Genomic DNA, 17,107 nt, shown 5'->3' with positions numbered 1-17,107 from the left:
AGTTGTAAGAACAGCAAAGACAGCTTGACCAGAAGTGGGAAGACTTCCTAATACTTCTGAACAAGAGTGTCTGTTGCAGGGGCACAGCACAGCTCAGAATGAGGCTGTGAAATAGCACAGGCCAAACTGTATATCCTAATTCCTGCTGTAGTAGAAGAAACAAGGCATTTCATGGCTTCATTCCCCTCCGTAATGTTGTGGAGGAGCATTCTATGTGTTTCTGAAGCATCTCAGCCAGGTAGTGGAGAGGGAAGACCACCCAACAGTGAACTGCCCTGCATAAACTTCAAGCCCAGGGCCTGCCAGACATGTGCACTGGTCAGCATTTGCAGCACAGTACAAGCCAGCTCCTCCAGACCTCAGCTGGCTGTTTACCACAGGCACTGGCTCCATGGCCAGCCATGGCCAATGCACATCTGGTTCTCACAGAAACTCCCTAGGGCATCAAAACAAGAACTGGGGATTGGTTATAAGGCTGACCCAGGCATGGAAATTCTACCCCCATAACACCGTCCAGTGCTTTCTCACCTCATTATAATTCTTGTTGTGTGGGTGGCTCATTGCAAGTGAAACCAGCAGTAGCTGAGCTGGGGAGAAGCAGTCAACCTCAAACCCTTCAGCTTATAGTGAATTTCCCCATTTCTAAGAGCTGGGGAAACAGTAGCTGGAAAATCCCAGTGCTACGTATTAGTCACCAACTTTGTAGCCCTCAATCAGAGCACAAATACACACTATTATGAATGCCCTGCTCTTTACCATTGGGTAGAGACAGGATGAAGGAAATGGCTGATCCACCACTAAACTGGGACAGGAGCTCCTTAGGACGCCTGCCATGCTCCTTGGACTGGGGCAGGTCTAGCTCAGTAATCCCTGTACCAAAGACAGATTGTGACTCACAGGCTGTACTGTAACAGCTCTTGCCATGACAATTGCCTCACTGCATTCAGAATGTAGAATCTTAGGTCTCATGCAAAGATGGTCAGTTTTATAGACAGCATTCTGGCTAAGAGCAAAAAAAGACCAAAACGGCTGCTCCTCCCCTCATGCAGCTAAACATGCCACAGCAGCCAGTTCCCCATTCTGTTCAGCTAGGGCTGTTGCCAGTTTTTCTTCTCTTTCATCTTTCAGTCTTACTGAAGGGACAGCATGGACATTCCAGTGTTATAGAAAACCACAGGAGGGGCAGATTGGTAGCAGGACAGCAAAAAGGACAAATAGAGCAAAGTGCCTTTGGCCAGAGTACTGCAAAGATGTAAAGTTCCTCTCAACAAGCTTGCTGCAAGGAATGAAAACACTCAGGATTTAGAAATCCAGCTGTTCTGCTGATAGCTGTTATTAGGCACTCTGGGAAAACAGGCCAACGTATGGCAATTCATTAGGCTTTAACATTGGAAGAGAAAGTGCTCTCTTCCTCCTTTGACTTTGTTTTTCCTTTGCTTTGGAGCAATCTGCTTAGAAAGACAACAGTCCTGCAGTTGAAAACCAAACCAGTTCACTGGTCTCCCTGCTTTTTTTACCTTCTGACCTTGTGACTTTGGCATAGTAGGAGGGCCTTGAGGGCTGTGGCCATGACTGCAAGGTCTCAGTCACAGAAGTATGCTGAAGAAATGAAAATTCTGGGTAATATGAGATCAAGACACATCATCATGTGGGAGCCTGGGGCAAACCTTGTATTCAGCAATCTGCACAGGTGAGAAATGATCTGTGTGTTTGTATGCATGCATGGACACACATGCCAGGGCAATGCCCAGGCATAGTTCTCCCAACAATTAATAAAAATTACCTATTTATTTGTAAAAGCAACTGCATACAAAATAACACATTTTGGAAGCACGTCTGTGAGGGCTAGAACACAAACTGCATGAATCATGATCCCTAAAAGGTTTTTGACAGAGAAGACCTGGCAACAGTTTGTTTTTTAGGAGAAAAAAAAACCTGTTCTCTCAGCCTCTCTTCATTAAGGAGTTTTGTCACATAATTGAATGGTCAGAGGTAAACCTTAGGGAGCAGGGTTTTGGGAGTTGCAACCCTCTCATTTAGTTCTCTAACCCTTTGTTCCTTTGGCCCTATCATTGCAACACTTAAAATAACTGGTTTTCTTATATAAAGTTTGTACCTCATGGTGGGTGAAGACTTGGACATCCCTGGACCCTGCCTCAACAATGTAGGGTCACAAAGCAAGAGGCAGAGTCAAGCTATTTAAAAAGCTGACCCCTCCTTCACCCTAAATTAACTTGTCCCTACCCCCAAGAACCTGACGCCACATCCTCAAGGTCTTGCTCTATACTAGGATCACCCTTGTCATGTGGTTATTGTTAGCTTTTTCTGGGCAATGATAAACCTCATGACTGATGGGAATTTGCCAACAGCTGATCCTAACAGGTGCATATTTCCAAGGAGCCAACTCTGTTCAGAAGAGAAATGAAAAGAAGCCAAGCCTGTGGCATTTCTGTAACGGAAAAGGAATGTATCTGAACTAGTTTTTCCTGAACTGTGAGTACACCAGCTTTTTTTTCCTCAGGAACCTATTTCACTCATGGTGAGTCAGGTTGCTAGTATTTGGTAGATAGGTGAGAAAGATGTGGAGGTGGAGTGATTGTGAGCAAGTAATAAATGGCACTACAACTAGGCTAAAACTTGGCACAAGCCTTCACTTGCACAGAAGTCTTTCAAAACAAACTGAAAACCAATGAATATATGCTTACCATGATCAGTAATTCTCTGTCCTGGCAGGAGCCCTCCATTCACAAATAGGACATACCTGGAGGGTACCAAAGCTCCTCTCTTGGGAGGGTGAGCTGCCTCTCTCTGTATAAGCATGCAGGCACAGGCTAGTCCCCAAGTGGTGACCTCAGTTCAGACCCCTCACTGCCAGCTCAAAGTCACAACTCTCACTCACCACCCAAGGGGCAGATCACCAGCTTGCGCTAGAAATCTGTCACTTGAAACCCATCTGGGTTTCACAGCCTGGCAATAGCTATGGATGGCAAAAGTGGCAGGGTTAGAGGACGGAACAGGGAACTCAGCTCACACTACAGCCAGGCACCATGCCTGTTGCAGGGAGAGGGTGAGCCAGACAGCTGCCTCCTCAACCCCACTGTCTGTCTCCAGTTCTGGGTTATACAAAGACATAGGAACAGGGATCCCCCTTCTCTGAGAGTTAGGTTCCATTTCACCAGAGAAATATTGAAGGGAGAGAAAGGGAAGAATAACCCCACACAGAAAACCATCATATGGAAATGTGCAGACTGAAGTGCTATGTTGAACAAAAAAGCCAGGGAAAGGCAGAACAGAGCTGGGGCTCAGCAGAGAAGCAAGTGCTGCAGCAAAGTTGGCCTAAGCAGACCTCTCCAGCCAAGCACAAGCCTTCATGGATGCAAAATCTTTCTTCTCACAAACAACACAAAAGAGAGCGCAGGTGTAGAAGGGAAAGAAAGCACCACTGGTGTCCCTACACAGACACCTCTACTATTTTACCAGCTTTGGAGAGAGATTTGCAGTATCAGTTGCTGTGCTTAGCATTATGGTTTCCTATCTTATGAATAGTAATACAAATAGAGTTTTCTAAATGAGACTAAATATACACATTTCAATAGAAAAACTCCATTACTTAATGGTTCTTATTTGTTTTATGCTGTTGCCAACATACTAGGGTGGAATTTACCATACTGAAATATATGCTGTAGAGAACTTGTCAGTAAAACTTCTTGAGTAATTATCCAACAAGAAGTACATACTGCCTTTAAAGTGTGGGCTAATTCCCATTCTGATTGGACAAGAACAAGAAGCTAAAAAAAGTGTTTCACTAAAGTAGGGTGTCGGACCACACACTGGATAATCTTCCTGGGAAGAAACACTACTTAGAAATCCCTGATTCCTTTTACAGCTGCTGAAGTAACTGCTTGTTTCTACAAGGTAAGAAACTAATCACCAATAATAGCACTGTGTAAGTGCAAATGATGGTAATCTTTACCTCAGATCTTGATTGTGCAGGTGTAGAAACATACACCCCATACCAGGGCTAAGCACACAAGGCAACATCCCCCACTCCAAAGGAAGTAATATGGAAGCTGTGTCACAAATCAAACACCTTCCCTTTGGACCTGCACCCATATCCCACTTTCAGGTATGTCAGCACATTCCATGTAACCTTTGTGTGCTTCCCAAGCAACACACAGCCAGGGCAATAACCACAATAACCACTAAGAACTCCTGCTTCCTGCAGCTGCTGCTCCATTTTAGAGATTTCTCACAGCTGCAGACACCAGCTCTGACTTTGTCCCTGTAGAGCTGCGGCTGCGACTGCTGGGTGCCAAACCCAACTGTGCCCTGGGGTCGGCATCATGGCCCAGCTGCCAGTCCCAGGCAGGCATAAGTGCTACAACCCAAAGAATCATGGGTGACCTATGGTAGTCCTCACTTCAGTAAAGATTGAAATAACAAGCAACAATTCAACTTGCCATACAGTTTATTTCCAAAGACTAGTTCAGTTCTGGCAAATGTAGCTAGGCTACCTCCATATAGCAGTTGTCTTCTTGGGCAAGGGTTCACACAAAAGTTTCATTTTTTTCTCATTTTTCCTGCTGTTTTCCTTTAATAGTTCTACTGGTCTTTTTTTAAACTGCAAGTGCCAGTCTGGAGTCCTCTCTGTGAATGGTATGAGAGTCAGAAGGATAGGAGATACTCACAAAATTACAAGGTAGCACCTTGTCTGAGCTATGGAGCTCCAGAGGCTCTGCAGTTTTCTGTCTAAGTTTAGCTCAATACTGTTCAGTGATGCTGGTAAACTGACTGCTGAGCCACCCCCCACCCCCGTCTGTGCATGCTTCAGCACCTCTTCACTTCCCCCTGCATCTCCAAGTTCCCTCAAGTGGTTGTGTGAGTGGCAGTGGAAGTCAGTATTTTAGTTTGTTATCACCACCCTCTTGCATTACTTTATGAGTAGGGTTAAAGCTTTTCCATTTTGTTGCCTTTGTAGCTCTTTCTCTGCTGTTTAAATCCTGACATTTCATCTCTAACAAATGCAACAGCTGTTCATCTCTGCTGGTATTTTCATCATTGCTATCACCATACAGTTCATTAGTGCTGTTGATCCAAGGACTGCCATCACTAGTCTGTGTGTCATTCTCACTAGATGCTAAACCTGGGACAATGGGGCAGTCAGAACCCTGAACAGTCAAACACACACCGTCCTTTATCCTTGGGTCAGATTCATAGGTTGCAGTATCTGGAGGTGCTTCACTCAGGTTGTTGCACAGATTAATGAAGGATTCATATAGTGATGTAGACATAACCTCATTGTCACTGTCCCAGTACATACCATTACATTTACCTGCACTACCAAAAGGCTGATAGCCGGATGGCTGAGGTGCAATGGAGCAAGAAACTATATTGGCTTTCCTTTGAACATTTTGATATATTACTTGCTTATGCATTTCTTTCTCTGAAAGAAAAGCTGAAGCATCTTCATTTGCATGTGAGGAGAAAGATGGAAAATCAGTATGTTCTGAACAAGTGTTTGGAAAATCAAGCTCCGTGCTGGGAGATCTGTAGCTGTTATAACACATCTGATTGCTACCAGGCTGAGCACTTTGATCTCTGCAGCTGCATTTGGGCATCTCTGACAATTGTCTCAAAGGCGATGAGGAAGGCACACTTTCAAAGCCCAGAGTCAGGCTACAGTTAGCCATTGACTGAGACATGAGGGCACTGAAGCTCTTGTATGCAGAGCTGCTTGGTTCCTTGCATTCAGACACAAGCATATTAAAGCTCCTGTAGGCAGAGCCACAGGGTTGCAGGGATGGAGACAAAAGGGTGTCACAGCTCTTGTAGGCAGAACCACACAACCCCATGGATGCAGGCACAAGGGTATCAAAACTCTTGTCTGCAGAGCTGTTTATTCTGTCTGTTTTGGTTCCAAACAATGATTTATTCGTAGACTCCTGGGTCTGGACAAAAGAGTCAAGCTCACTTTCAGAACAACACAGAAAATGGCTTTGATGAACCATTTGGTGAAGATCTCTTGCATCCAGAGAAGCAGAATTTATGCTGGAGCTCCGATAGCCAGATTCAAAGGATTCTTCTGATAGTTCTGACTCTTTGCTGGCTGTACTACAATTGTAGTCATCTTGAGAGGCTTTGGTGAAAAGGGGAGCTGTATGAGAAATACCACATGGTTGTGGACTCTGGGCTGTACTTTCTTTTGGATTTTGTTGTGATGGATTTTCTGACCCAATGCTCTCTAAGGTTTTCCTCTCAGTTGTGGGGATGTTTGGGCCTTTATTGTCTTGCATGTTATTTTCATTTGCCAGGAGTGCATCAAACATGTTAGCTAGTAACTCATTGTGTTCAGGGTGCTCTCTGAAAGCACCAATGCTGCTCTCACAAGGCTCAAACATGGTGATCTGGTTGCCAGTTTCTTCTTGGCTCTCAGTTTCACTGTCTGTTAAACAGACACAGATTTCTATACACTCTTCAACCGGTATCGTATCAGGGGTTAAAACTGCACTGCTGCTTTTTGGCAACCACTCTTCAGACTTGCTGTGGCAACTGCAAGATTTCTCAACATTTCTGATGTTATCTTTTCCCTTGAAGTTTTGGCTTGACAAACTTCGAGCCAGACAGTTCTTGCAACTTCTGTTTTTGGAAGTCAAGAGGAAAGGACAGTTAATGTTTATGGTACAGGAAACAATTTTATGCGGTAAAGCAGAGGGATTTTTAAAAAAAATCTTACTTACATTTGTTGTTCCATGTGACTCTGCTTTAAGTCCTGGAACGGGAACTTAATTTCATCAAAATAGTACAAAACTGAAAACTAATAGATACAAATGGGATTTAGGAGACATATAAGCTGTATTTGCTATCCTTTACACTAGACAGACAATAGAATTTACTACATATTCTACTTCTGATGATCAGGAAAAGCTATTTTTTTGCAAAACATTTAAATTACCTTGACATTTTTTACAACCGTTTGGCTCTTTGCTGGATTTGGGATTTGATCCCACCACTCTTTCTTCACTCTGCAAGGGAAGAATGAAAATAACTTGTTTTGACTGCACTTGGGCTTAATGAGTGTACATTTCTCTCTTCTGTTCTCCTTTCCCTCTTAGGCATTTGCATTGCAGCAACGGAAAGTGTTCATTTTGGACATCTCCTGATTTTCATTAAACCAATGCAAAGATGTTTGTATGTTTGGTATGTGACTGCCCTGCACAACAATAGTCACCTGTACTTCTAATCATGTTTAAAAGGATGTGTGAAATAGGATCTCATAACCATTTGAAAATTTCATATTACCATTTAAATTTTTTTGAAACAAATAAAGGTATTTAGCAATCATTACTTGAACTCCAGCAAAGACCAAGGTCCAAAACTGACAACCCCTACTATAATAAGCCTATTCTAGTAAGATTAATAAGACTATTCAGAAAATGACAGTTTATAAAACTGACTTGTGTTTATAAAATCTCTGCTCACAGACAGCTAGATAAAGGTGCTGAGAAAACCCAAAACAGTACATTTCTGTGCTACCAGACATTTGTCTAACCAGTAGCAATACTGATATCCGTATAAACTGTTACTCTATAAACTGTGTAACAACCAGGATACCTACTTGGTGAAACAGAAGTAACAAATTATAGATCCTGCCATGATCAGTATGCAGGATGTGGGCACAGCCATCTGCAAAATGTCTTCAGCCTTCACCTGGTAATCTGTTAAATAAGCAAATGTCTACATGTGAATGTGCATCTACATGCAAGCACTGACAATAACAAATTATTTGCTGCTCTTCTGCAACTCAAAAAAATTCTCTTTTAGAGGATGTAAAATAAAGCTTCCAGCATGTTAACAACAGACCCCCACAGCTGCCAGCAGCAATGGTGTGTGTGGTGTGTCAGAGACCTGGCACAGGTCTGTGCTCAGCTGCTGGGTGTGGCAGGAGCTAGGAGAGCCAGCGTGTCAGCCCTCAAGGACAAGGGCTATCACACAGAGCCTAAAATGGCATTATCATTGTCACTATAGTGCAGCTATGTTTCTTGTTCTTTCTGTTGCTCTTCGGGGGTTTTTATAAACCCTCCTACCTCTATTAAAATACTGCTTTATTTGCAGTATATATATATACACATACATATACACACACATATATACGTGTGTATATATATATATATATATGTAAAATTTATACTCACTTGCTCTCACATCAATGTTGTTGTTTAGTTCAAATATCTCTTCTACTTCATGAAATATTTATAGAGAATAATATACAGATTCCTTTCAGCCTGGTTTTCACAAGGCTAAGCAATCCAACCTCCCTTGGTCTTCTCTTCCTTAGTTTCCCAAGGAGTTGCCTATCTATGTTTAGTGTCTTTGGAAGCCTTTACAGATGTATTCACATTACAATCAAAATGATGAAGATGATGAGTCCATAACTCTCGTCCAAGAGAGCAGCAGAGTATGTAAGACTGTATACCATCCTTTTACCAATCTGTTATTTCTGACACTATTACCATAGCGAAATTCAACTTCTTCACTCCATTCACTCCAGTAGGCTGGGTAGTACACGTAGTTACACCTGAGACTTGCAACATAATCATAGCCTCTCTTCAAGGAGCTTGCAGTAATCTCAAAGCTTTTTGCCTGGTAGTTAATTGCTTTTACAGAAACCTGAAAAGAAAGTGAGAAAGTTCACTTTGTTTTCTTTATAGGGTGAAGGGTTAGAGACAGCAACTACATATTAATATGTGTTTCAGTGACCTTTCACAAATGAACAAATGAATGACGGTTTATGATACTGCAGTTCATGTCATCAGCAGGTGGCATTTGTTACCTGTCACCATGCATATTCTTCTGCTACCAGAAGCAGCCCAGCCCAGTAATGCTGGATTATTCATAACTCATCTGCCCCACAGAGCCATCAGCCTCCAGCTTCCTGATGTCTAAGGAGAAAATGAAGTTCAGGGAACAGAAGCATTTATTTTCAATCTCTGCCCTGTCTACTGCAAGCAGAAGACCATTTTGGGGTGGCAGTCAGAAGAGTCTCAATTCTCTGACACCCAGCTGAACCATTCTGGGGGCAAAGTGAACTGTGGCAAGTGTGTAATCAGGATCACTGTGCTCTGGCTGGCCCTTATATTATTAATGAAGTGACTTCGTAGAGGACTTTTTAAACCTTAACTCTGGAGACAGAAAATGAAGAGACTGGGTGTCTCTTACCTCTGTCGGGTGCTGCTTCCTCCAGTATTTCACCTCATAGATGACTGGTCCAGAGAGAAATGATGGATGAGAGTAGCTCTCCTCCCAACTCAGATTGAAATTACCATTTTCAGCTTTCTCAATGGCAAGATTTTTGGGGGCTCTTGGCTTAACTGTATGTTAAAAAACACAGAACAGGGTAATGGGAGAGCACTGATAGATAGAAGCAGAGAGAGAAGCATTCACCAGAGACCAGAATATCATTGCAGTCAATGCTCATACCCTTTTCACTATGCTGCAGCACAAGAATAGAGAGGCCGAACCTGAGCAGCTTGAGGGTATTTATTAAGCACTGATTCCTCAAGCTGGCTGAACCAATTGCAAGCACAGCCTTTTGGTGCACTGGATGCAGCTTTCAGCCTGGACAAACAGGAACAACCTGTGCCCTGACAGTAGCAGCTGTGAGGTCGGGTGGGCACAGAACTTCAACATCATCACCAAGCTGTCCTGGCTTCCTGTCTCTTGAAAATCAATGTGGACTTCTGCTTATTTGGCAGATAAGCACCAGCACCAATCAAGTATTCTCAAGAGAACCAGCTCCTTGCCTTGCCTAAGGTATGAAAATGGTTTCTCTGAGTGTTTAAGGTGACAGGCGTTACCAACAAGCACACTGTTCTGACAAAACTGGGGGTCTAGGCGCAGACATGAATTGTGTCTACACTCTGTCCTGTTTAGGAGCAGTCTCTTAAACATTTTTATCACCAGCTGTTAAAATCCAACAGCAATTACTGTAAAAATCTCCTGCTCATTTGGCATGATTCAACTAGCGTGAAAAATCAGAGTATGACAGAGACAGGAATGGGAAGAATTTCAGTAGGGATAACCTAGTTTCTTTCTAGAAACTGAAAGTAGCATGATTCCTGTTCCTCTTGTAAGCCACAAGTAAAAGGCACTAAAGATAATTTAAGTCCCCAAACTCCTTTTGGCTTGCAGCTGAAAGGGTACAGCTGGAGGTACAATCACTCTCTGCCTTCCCCATTACTTATATTAATTCCTTAAGAATCCAATGCAGAATCAGGTTTCTAAAACAAATGGATTTTGCACTTAAGCTACCATGACATTTTGCACCTCTGACAAGCAAATTCTTGTCAAGAAATTGACAAGAAACAAAGCATGTTCTGGGGACATGAATGAGAAGTCAGCTAGGATTAGAAAGCCTTGAGCCAGATGCGCCAGCGACAAAGTAAACAAGTTCTTACCAACAAGGGCTGGTGTAACACTGTAATTCCATGAATCAGTGCCATTGAATTGCAGGGCTAGAATATATGTGAGGCCTAATACAAAATATTCCGGATATATTGTACAAGTGCACCTTAAACTGTCTTTTTCATTCTCAGGAACACACTTGTCTCTGAAAAACAGGCACAAAACTATGTAATATTTAAGAGAATGTGACACACTATTCCTTGAAAAGGTGAAATCAAGTTTCCCAACATGTATAACTAATCAGAACTGAGACAAGTCAGTTCCCAGAAATGTTTCCAAAACAAAACTGAGATCCCCAAACAACCCACCCTCCCTAGCTACCCCCTGGATATCTGTATCACACAAATTAAAAACTTGACAGAAAGGCCCAGGATTGATCCCAAATACCCTTTGTCACACTTCAGCTTCTAAAGGAATATACTAACAGCTTGTTAGTATAGGAACAGGTTTATTGCACTCTATCTATAGCAAGGTTATTTGAATGTTGGTGTGCTGAAATCATGCAGCAAGGGACAGGAGAACCCAGATGCATCTTCCTGTAAGAGATGATGCCTGGCCCTGCTCAGAACAGGGGCAGCAGTCTGTGCCTGAACAAGGAGCTACACTATATGCAGAGACAATCACCTGGCCTTCAGTGGAAAGCATCTTTCACATAGGCTACAGACCAGTGAATAAAGAAAGATTTCTCATGAAGAAGCTAACTTTTTGCATGAAGTTAAGGTTTTGTAAACTTCTAAGAGCCCTACCACTCCTACCAGTAGGACTTGATCCCTCCTCTGTCCTAAGAGAGCAGAAAGTTCTATGGAAGAGTAGACCACTGAACTGAGGGTGCTGTTAATTGCAGAAACCTGTTTTACTTAAAAGGAAATAATCAATTTTACTTTAAAAAAAATTACTGAAGTAAATTTTTTCCCAGACACCCACAGTAGAGGGAGGAAATTAAAGCAAATAGTGGCTATAGGATACATGAAACTCTAACAATGGCAGTGTAACATCTTATTAAATACTTACGACACAGAAGAAGTCTCCTTGCTGTAGTAGAGCACGAATTCTTTGGAGCAATTGGTTTGTGCAGGCACCTTCCAGTGACAAACCAGCTCTTTGTCATAGTCAGTGAAGCATGCAAATTCATGTATGTGTCCTGCAGTCAAAACTAGGGGAAAGCAGCATACAATGAGAAGCAAGAGAATCAGAAGACTATATTGGACTAAGCAGAAATACTAACTTTTCCATCTAAACAGAGCTGCCACACCGCTACAAATTAAGTGAAAACATTTTTATTTTTTGTGTCTGAGTAAATGGAAAGAGTAACAGACACTGAGACTGTCTCCACCTTTCTGGAGACAATGTCTATGGTCTTGGACAGGAAGAGTCTGCAGTAGTAATATTGAGATAGAAAGGCACATTTCAGCCAACACAGACTTCCAAGAAAGAAAATCCAATTGCAATAGCTCTATTTAAAACACATCAGCTTTAAATTACAAAACAGCATTAAATACAAAAGGTTCAAAACCCAAAATGCAGATAATTAATAGAGTCAGACCAGGATCACTGCTTACAGTCATGACTCGTGTTTTACCTACAACTAAGGTAAAAGGTTCTAAGCTTCCCAAATGCATGGGAGAGCATGCTCCCAGAGCAGCTCCCCAGAGACTAACAGATCTTCCTGCCACAGTTTTTCTTCCAATATATACTTTTACTTCATTCCACTCAGTACTTCCTGCTCTGTCTTCTACTCATCATTGTTATGAGAGCATTCAAGACTGAGGAGAGATGAAGTCACACTGAGCCAGGCACTGAGGAGGTACATGAAAGCCCAGAGTCTCTGCACTCCAGTGTTCAAGTTTATAACTATTTTCACTGGAGGTTTTAACCAAAAAAGAGAATATAGTGGTCAAAATATCTTTGTTAGCACTGGAAGTGGAAATAGAATCCACAATCCTCAGTATCCCTTCCAGCCTCACTTTCCTTTATTTCAATGTGCTCCACAAGAGTGATATACAGAACAGAAGAGGAGAAGCCAGGTGACAGTAAGGCCATGTTGTTATTTGGACTAACCGTGTGCCAACCCAATATTGATACTGGACCCTGGAATGTGATTATAAGAAAATAGCTAGAAATAAATAATACTTTTATCATCAAAGACAATTATTTGCCTTTTCTGATGTTTGACTTCTCTTTCACAGGTAAATAATAACAACAGTATCTCCCTTTTCTTGCACAACCTGAACAAACATAAATACTTTTCTGCTTTACATGTCAATCTCCTGTAAAAAAAATAAAATACCTGTTTTTTAAAATCCTATTAATTATCTGAGAATTTCCAAAGGGATTCTGCTAGAAGGTTTTCTGTGGCAATTATACAAGACCAAATTTTGTGTACATGGCCCGGTACATTACCAACCCTCCATGCTGGTCATTTACATTGCAAATTCAAGACTCAGTTGTCAGCTATTCACATCCTGCAAGGTCTTTCGTCCTTCAGCCACCTCTGCTTCACATGCTTATTCCTTCCCACAGGTATCTAAATTTCAGATTATTCCTCACATGCCTTTTTTGCTGAAAGTACCAAATTTCATTTGGTACTTCCCTACATGTCTACTTTTCTGTAGTCCACTTGTGTTATTTACCATGATCCAACTTCTGCATACTCTGATACAGTACAGGAGAGCACAAACTGGCAGCAGAGGAGAGCACACACTGGCACCAGTGGACAGCACAAACTGGCAGCAGAGGAGAGCACAAACTGGCAGCAGAGGAGAGCACACACTGGCACCAGTGGACAGCACAAACTGGCAGCAGAGGAGAGCACAAACTGGCAGCAGAGGAGAGCACACACTGGCACCAGTGGACAGCACAAACTGGCAGCAGAGGAGAGCACAAACTGGCAGCAGAGGAGAGCACACACTGGCACCAGTGGACAGCACAAACTGGCAGCAGAGGAGAGCACAAACTGGCAGCAGCTCTGCTGGCAGCAGCTCTGTGAGCGGCTCCCCTGCAGCCCCACGGGCAAACCACAGCAGCCAGGGGACACTGGAGCTTCCTGCAGAGTTGCCTGGGCTACAGAGACCTGGCTCACAGTGAGCGGTCCAGTGCAGATCAGATGCTGAGGAAGAAGGCGATGGCTTTCCAAACCTGTTTCTCCTTTCTGCAAGTTTCTAGTTTTTCTTGTTCACATAGAAAAGGTCAATATAAAGATTAAAAAAAAAAAATCTATGTTTTTTTCTAGTACAGGGATACTTCTGACATTTGAAGTTACAAATTTTATAGTAGTTAATTAGTGGTAACAGTGTTACCTAGTGGTCATAGAAAAAGGCTATCAAGAAAAACTTCACTATAATAATTTAAAATATTGACAAACATACCTTCATTTGTTGTATACGAAAAGAAAAGGATCCACAGAGTACAGGGTGCAGCACTTGGGAGCCTTGCCATTATTGACAATGGTCAGGTTCAGTAGGAAAAACTGTGCTGCAATTCTGCCAACAGAAAACATAATAAGCTTACATCCCTGTCTCAGTTAAGGTAAAGGTGTAGCTCTCCCTACCAATTCTGCTAGATGTTAGAATTCAGACTCCCTGCTGTACCTGTTTCCCACCTCTGGCCCCTAAAATTAGCTCATGGAATGAGACATGTAGAAGAATAAGGAGAACACAAATGAGCTAGAAGAGTTTTCTGCAAAATTTCCATTACAGAGGATACGGGACTGACATTGGCAGTGGAGCTGCTCTCTTTAGCTACTAGAAAAGAAAGGCTGCTAGTATGTAAAGGGTAATAAAGGGCAAGCACTGGACCAAAACCAGTGACGTCACCAAAGCCTTATGATTCCACTCTGATAAGTAAAATAATTTAAGAATGAAGTGTCCAATCTATTGACTAAAATGTTTTCTTCAAGTCCTGTCACCAGTACCTTGAAAATCTGAGTATCAACTCTTTAAGAAAAGAATTTTAGCAAAGAACTCTGAGCATTGCTCCAAAAGAATACAGATTCATTAAAACATTAATTATTAAAAAGTTGTAAAACACACCTAATTATGATATAACCAGAACAACTTTGGAGAAGGAAAATAATGCAGCTTTTATGTCCCTAAGCATAGCAAAACTGTCTAGGTAAATTGAAAACAGATGAAATAATTAATTTCAGACTTAAAAATAGCAAGTGCCCCCAAGATTTTTTTACCAATATAGCTACTTAATGCCTAAGATAAGGCTACCAGCTTTCATATAACTATAAACGGATATCAGGCATTTAAAATTTTGGTAAATGTGTAAGTGAAGTCATGCTAACTAATATGCTTTTGGCTTTGTTTTCAGTATAAAGAGGGATAAAATTTGTTCAGCAGCACATTGTTAAGACACAACCCTTTGGTCCCTTCCTCTCATGCTTTTGGAATTTTCTAACTTTCATATCTGGACAGAGTGTTCTTGCTGCCTGCAAGCTTCAGCTGTTCTGTTTATACCTGTAGGGCTCCCAGGTAGTATCCTAGTTTTTATTTCAAGGGAAGGGAAGGGAAGGGAAGGGAAGGGAAGGGAAGGGAAGGGAAGGGAAGGGAAGGGAAGGGAAGGGAAGGGAAGGGAAGGGAAGGGAAGGGAAGGGAAGGGAAGTCCTCTTCAGCAGGTGAATGGTACTGGGTGTTCTGTATAAGATTGGTCAGACTCTGAAGCAGAAAAGACCACTAGAAGGTATTTTTGGATGGTGGTTCAATACTCTCTTTCCCAAACCAACCATGCAGCAGAACCACATTATATGTGTCTGACAAAGGTGAGTCTGTCTGATTGAATATATCCACCTTAAAAGTTAAAGGATAAGGACATTGTTAGTCAAAATAGAAGATCAGAATGGAGACTCTTCTGTGGCCTTCTCTGGGGCAGTCACTGCTCATCGAGTAATAAAGAACAAACCTGAAAGACAAATTTCTCATAAGAGCTTGAGAAAACTATTACTCAAGAGCTGAGTTTTTTCATATTCTGAGAATAGATGAAATGTTACTAAGCACAGTAATACATTTTTTTTAAAAGAACACAAGCACCTTTGCTGCTGCTCAGAAAAAAAGAGCCAACTGCTCTGGCATAAAAAAAAAAAAATTCATTTCCCTTTTTCCTGGAATTCTCAAGAGAGGAAGCATTTGCAGCTTTCCACTGTTAGGTAATACTGCCACATGACTGGAGTTCCAAGAAACTCTTGGAACTTTGGCAAAGAATCCTGAATCACGTAAGCATGTCCAAATGAGCAGATGCCAGACCAAAACCATCTTCTCGTGGAAGAATGGATCTGCACATGTGGATGAAAGTGGAGTTAAGCCAGTGCTTTAATGAAACTGCAAAAGGAGAAAATTTTAAAAAATCCACAGCTCTTCTGCCTGTTACCTCTTAAGTTTTTCATTATACCAGACAATAAAACACCAATCTTAAAAAAGTATGTAACACATATAGACAATATTAAAATTGCAGCAAACCTAGTAGCTCTGATATACTTGAGGAAAGTAAATTGCAAAGACATAAGTTACTTCCCTAAAACCAGGAAAGAAATCTCTGTCAGGGTTAGAAGCAGATCTACATGGTTACTGGCACAAGCTACATGCTTTGATCACTTACCCTTTTGTTTCCTGAAAAAAAATAGGATGTGGTTAGAATTATTTCATTTACTATCAAGAAAAATGGTACTAATTTTTGGTCTGGTCTTCTGTGGAAATTAGGGTCACATTTCATTAACAGGTATAATCTGCAAAACTGTTATGTGCAAAGAGTAACTCTGCCCAAACCAAGAGGTCATATTAAACAAGACTGCTTAATGCACCGTTGCTGCAATTGTACAGCTAAAACATCTTTCCCTGTTTAAAACTGCCTCTTTCTAAAACTGATGCACATCTCGTCTTACTCTCTAGTTTAAAGCGCTGACTAGAAACGCTGAATAGAATGAGACAAGCGGTACATAGCAGAGCAAAAGGTTCAGCAAACCTTGAAAAGAAAACCCGTGCGGAGTGTACTGCCTTGTGCCGAGAAACCTCTCCTTTCCGGCGCTCAGCACGAGCCGCTCCGGAGCTCCGCCGGCCCGCGGGCACAGGGGGGCACGGCCGGGAACGGCTCCGGCCGGGAACGCGGGCCGGGACAGGCGCGCCCCGCACGAACACTTCGGAGAATCACAACTTCTGTGCAAAATACTGTAAAAGGAGCACTCGCGTCGAACAGCTTCAGGAAAGAGAAGCGATTCTGGCCGTGGGTTCCAGCCGGAGCCACCGCACGGGACGGGCCCAGGGATCCGCGCCCGGCCAAGCCCCGGAGGGAGCACGGACCTTCCGCCCTCGCCAGAAGCGGCACGGAGAAAAACGCAGACCGCACAAAGGGCACGCCAAGCGCACGCAACGAGCAGGAGCCGGTCCTGACGCCAGGACGAAGGGGCCGCCAGACGTACCTTGTGTCTACCGGCGCCCGCTCCGGCCCCGAGCGCTCCCGGCCCCGGACGCGGCTGGGCCCGGCCCGGGCCCTGCGCCCGCACCCGCCCGAGCGCCGCGGGGCGGGGCGGGGCGGGGCCGGCCGGGGCGGGGCCGGGGCGGGGCCAGGGCGGGGCGGGGCCGGCCGGGGAAGGGGCGGGGCCATGGCGGGGCGGGGCCGGCCGGGGCGGGGCCGGGCCGGCCGGGGCGGGGCC

The 17,107-nt window shown here is 43.1% G+C and overlaps 1 protein-coding gene across 3 annotated transcripts; it reads right to left on the bottom strand.

The window, feature by feature from the left end:
• Positions 1-4,450: 4,450 nt before the first annotated feature.
• IL4R (interleukin 4 receptor) lies at positions 4,451-16,991 on the bottom strand. 3 transcript variants are annotated; one of them, XM_064389817.1, is made up of 10 exons: positions 16,874-16,991; positions 13,827-13,940; positions 11,473-11,614; positions 10,455-10,606; positions 9,217-9,368; positions 8,511-8,667; positions 7,616-7,715; positions 6,953-7,022; positions 6,738-6,814; positions 4,451-6,636 (listed from the first exon to the last, which is right to left on the bottom strand). In XM_064389817.1, the coding sequence occupies exons 2-10, from the start codon at positions 13,894-13,896 to the stop codon at positions 4,896-4,898; spliced, it is 2,661 nt and encodes an 886-aa protein (XP_064245887.1). In that variant the 5' UTR covers positions 13,897-13,940; positions 16,874-16,991; the 3' UTR covers positions 4,451-4,895. The 3 variants fall into 3 exon arrangements, with proteins under 3 accessions (XP_064245887.1, XP_064245889.1, XP_064245888.1); XM_064389819.1 differs by having other exon boundaries at positions 6,738-6,769; XM_064389818.1 differs by lacking the exon at positions 16,874-16,991 and adding an exon at positions 16,420-16,559.
• Positions 16,992-17,107: the final 116 nt, after the last annotated feature.

The sequence above is a fragment of the Passer domesticus genome, chromosome 15 (assembly GCF_036417665.1).
Source record: "Passer domesticus isolate bPasDom1 chromosome 15, bPasDom1.hap1, whole genome shotgun sequence".
Lineage (NCBI taxonomy): Eukaryota > Metazoa > Chordata > Aves > Passeriformes > Passeridae > Passer > Passer domesticus.
This window is presented reverse-complemented; position numbering and strand designations above follow the sequence as displayed.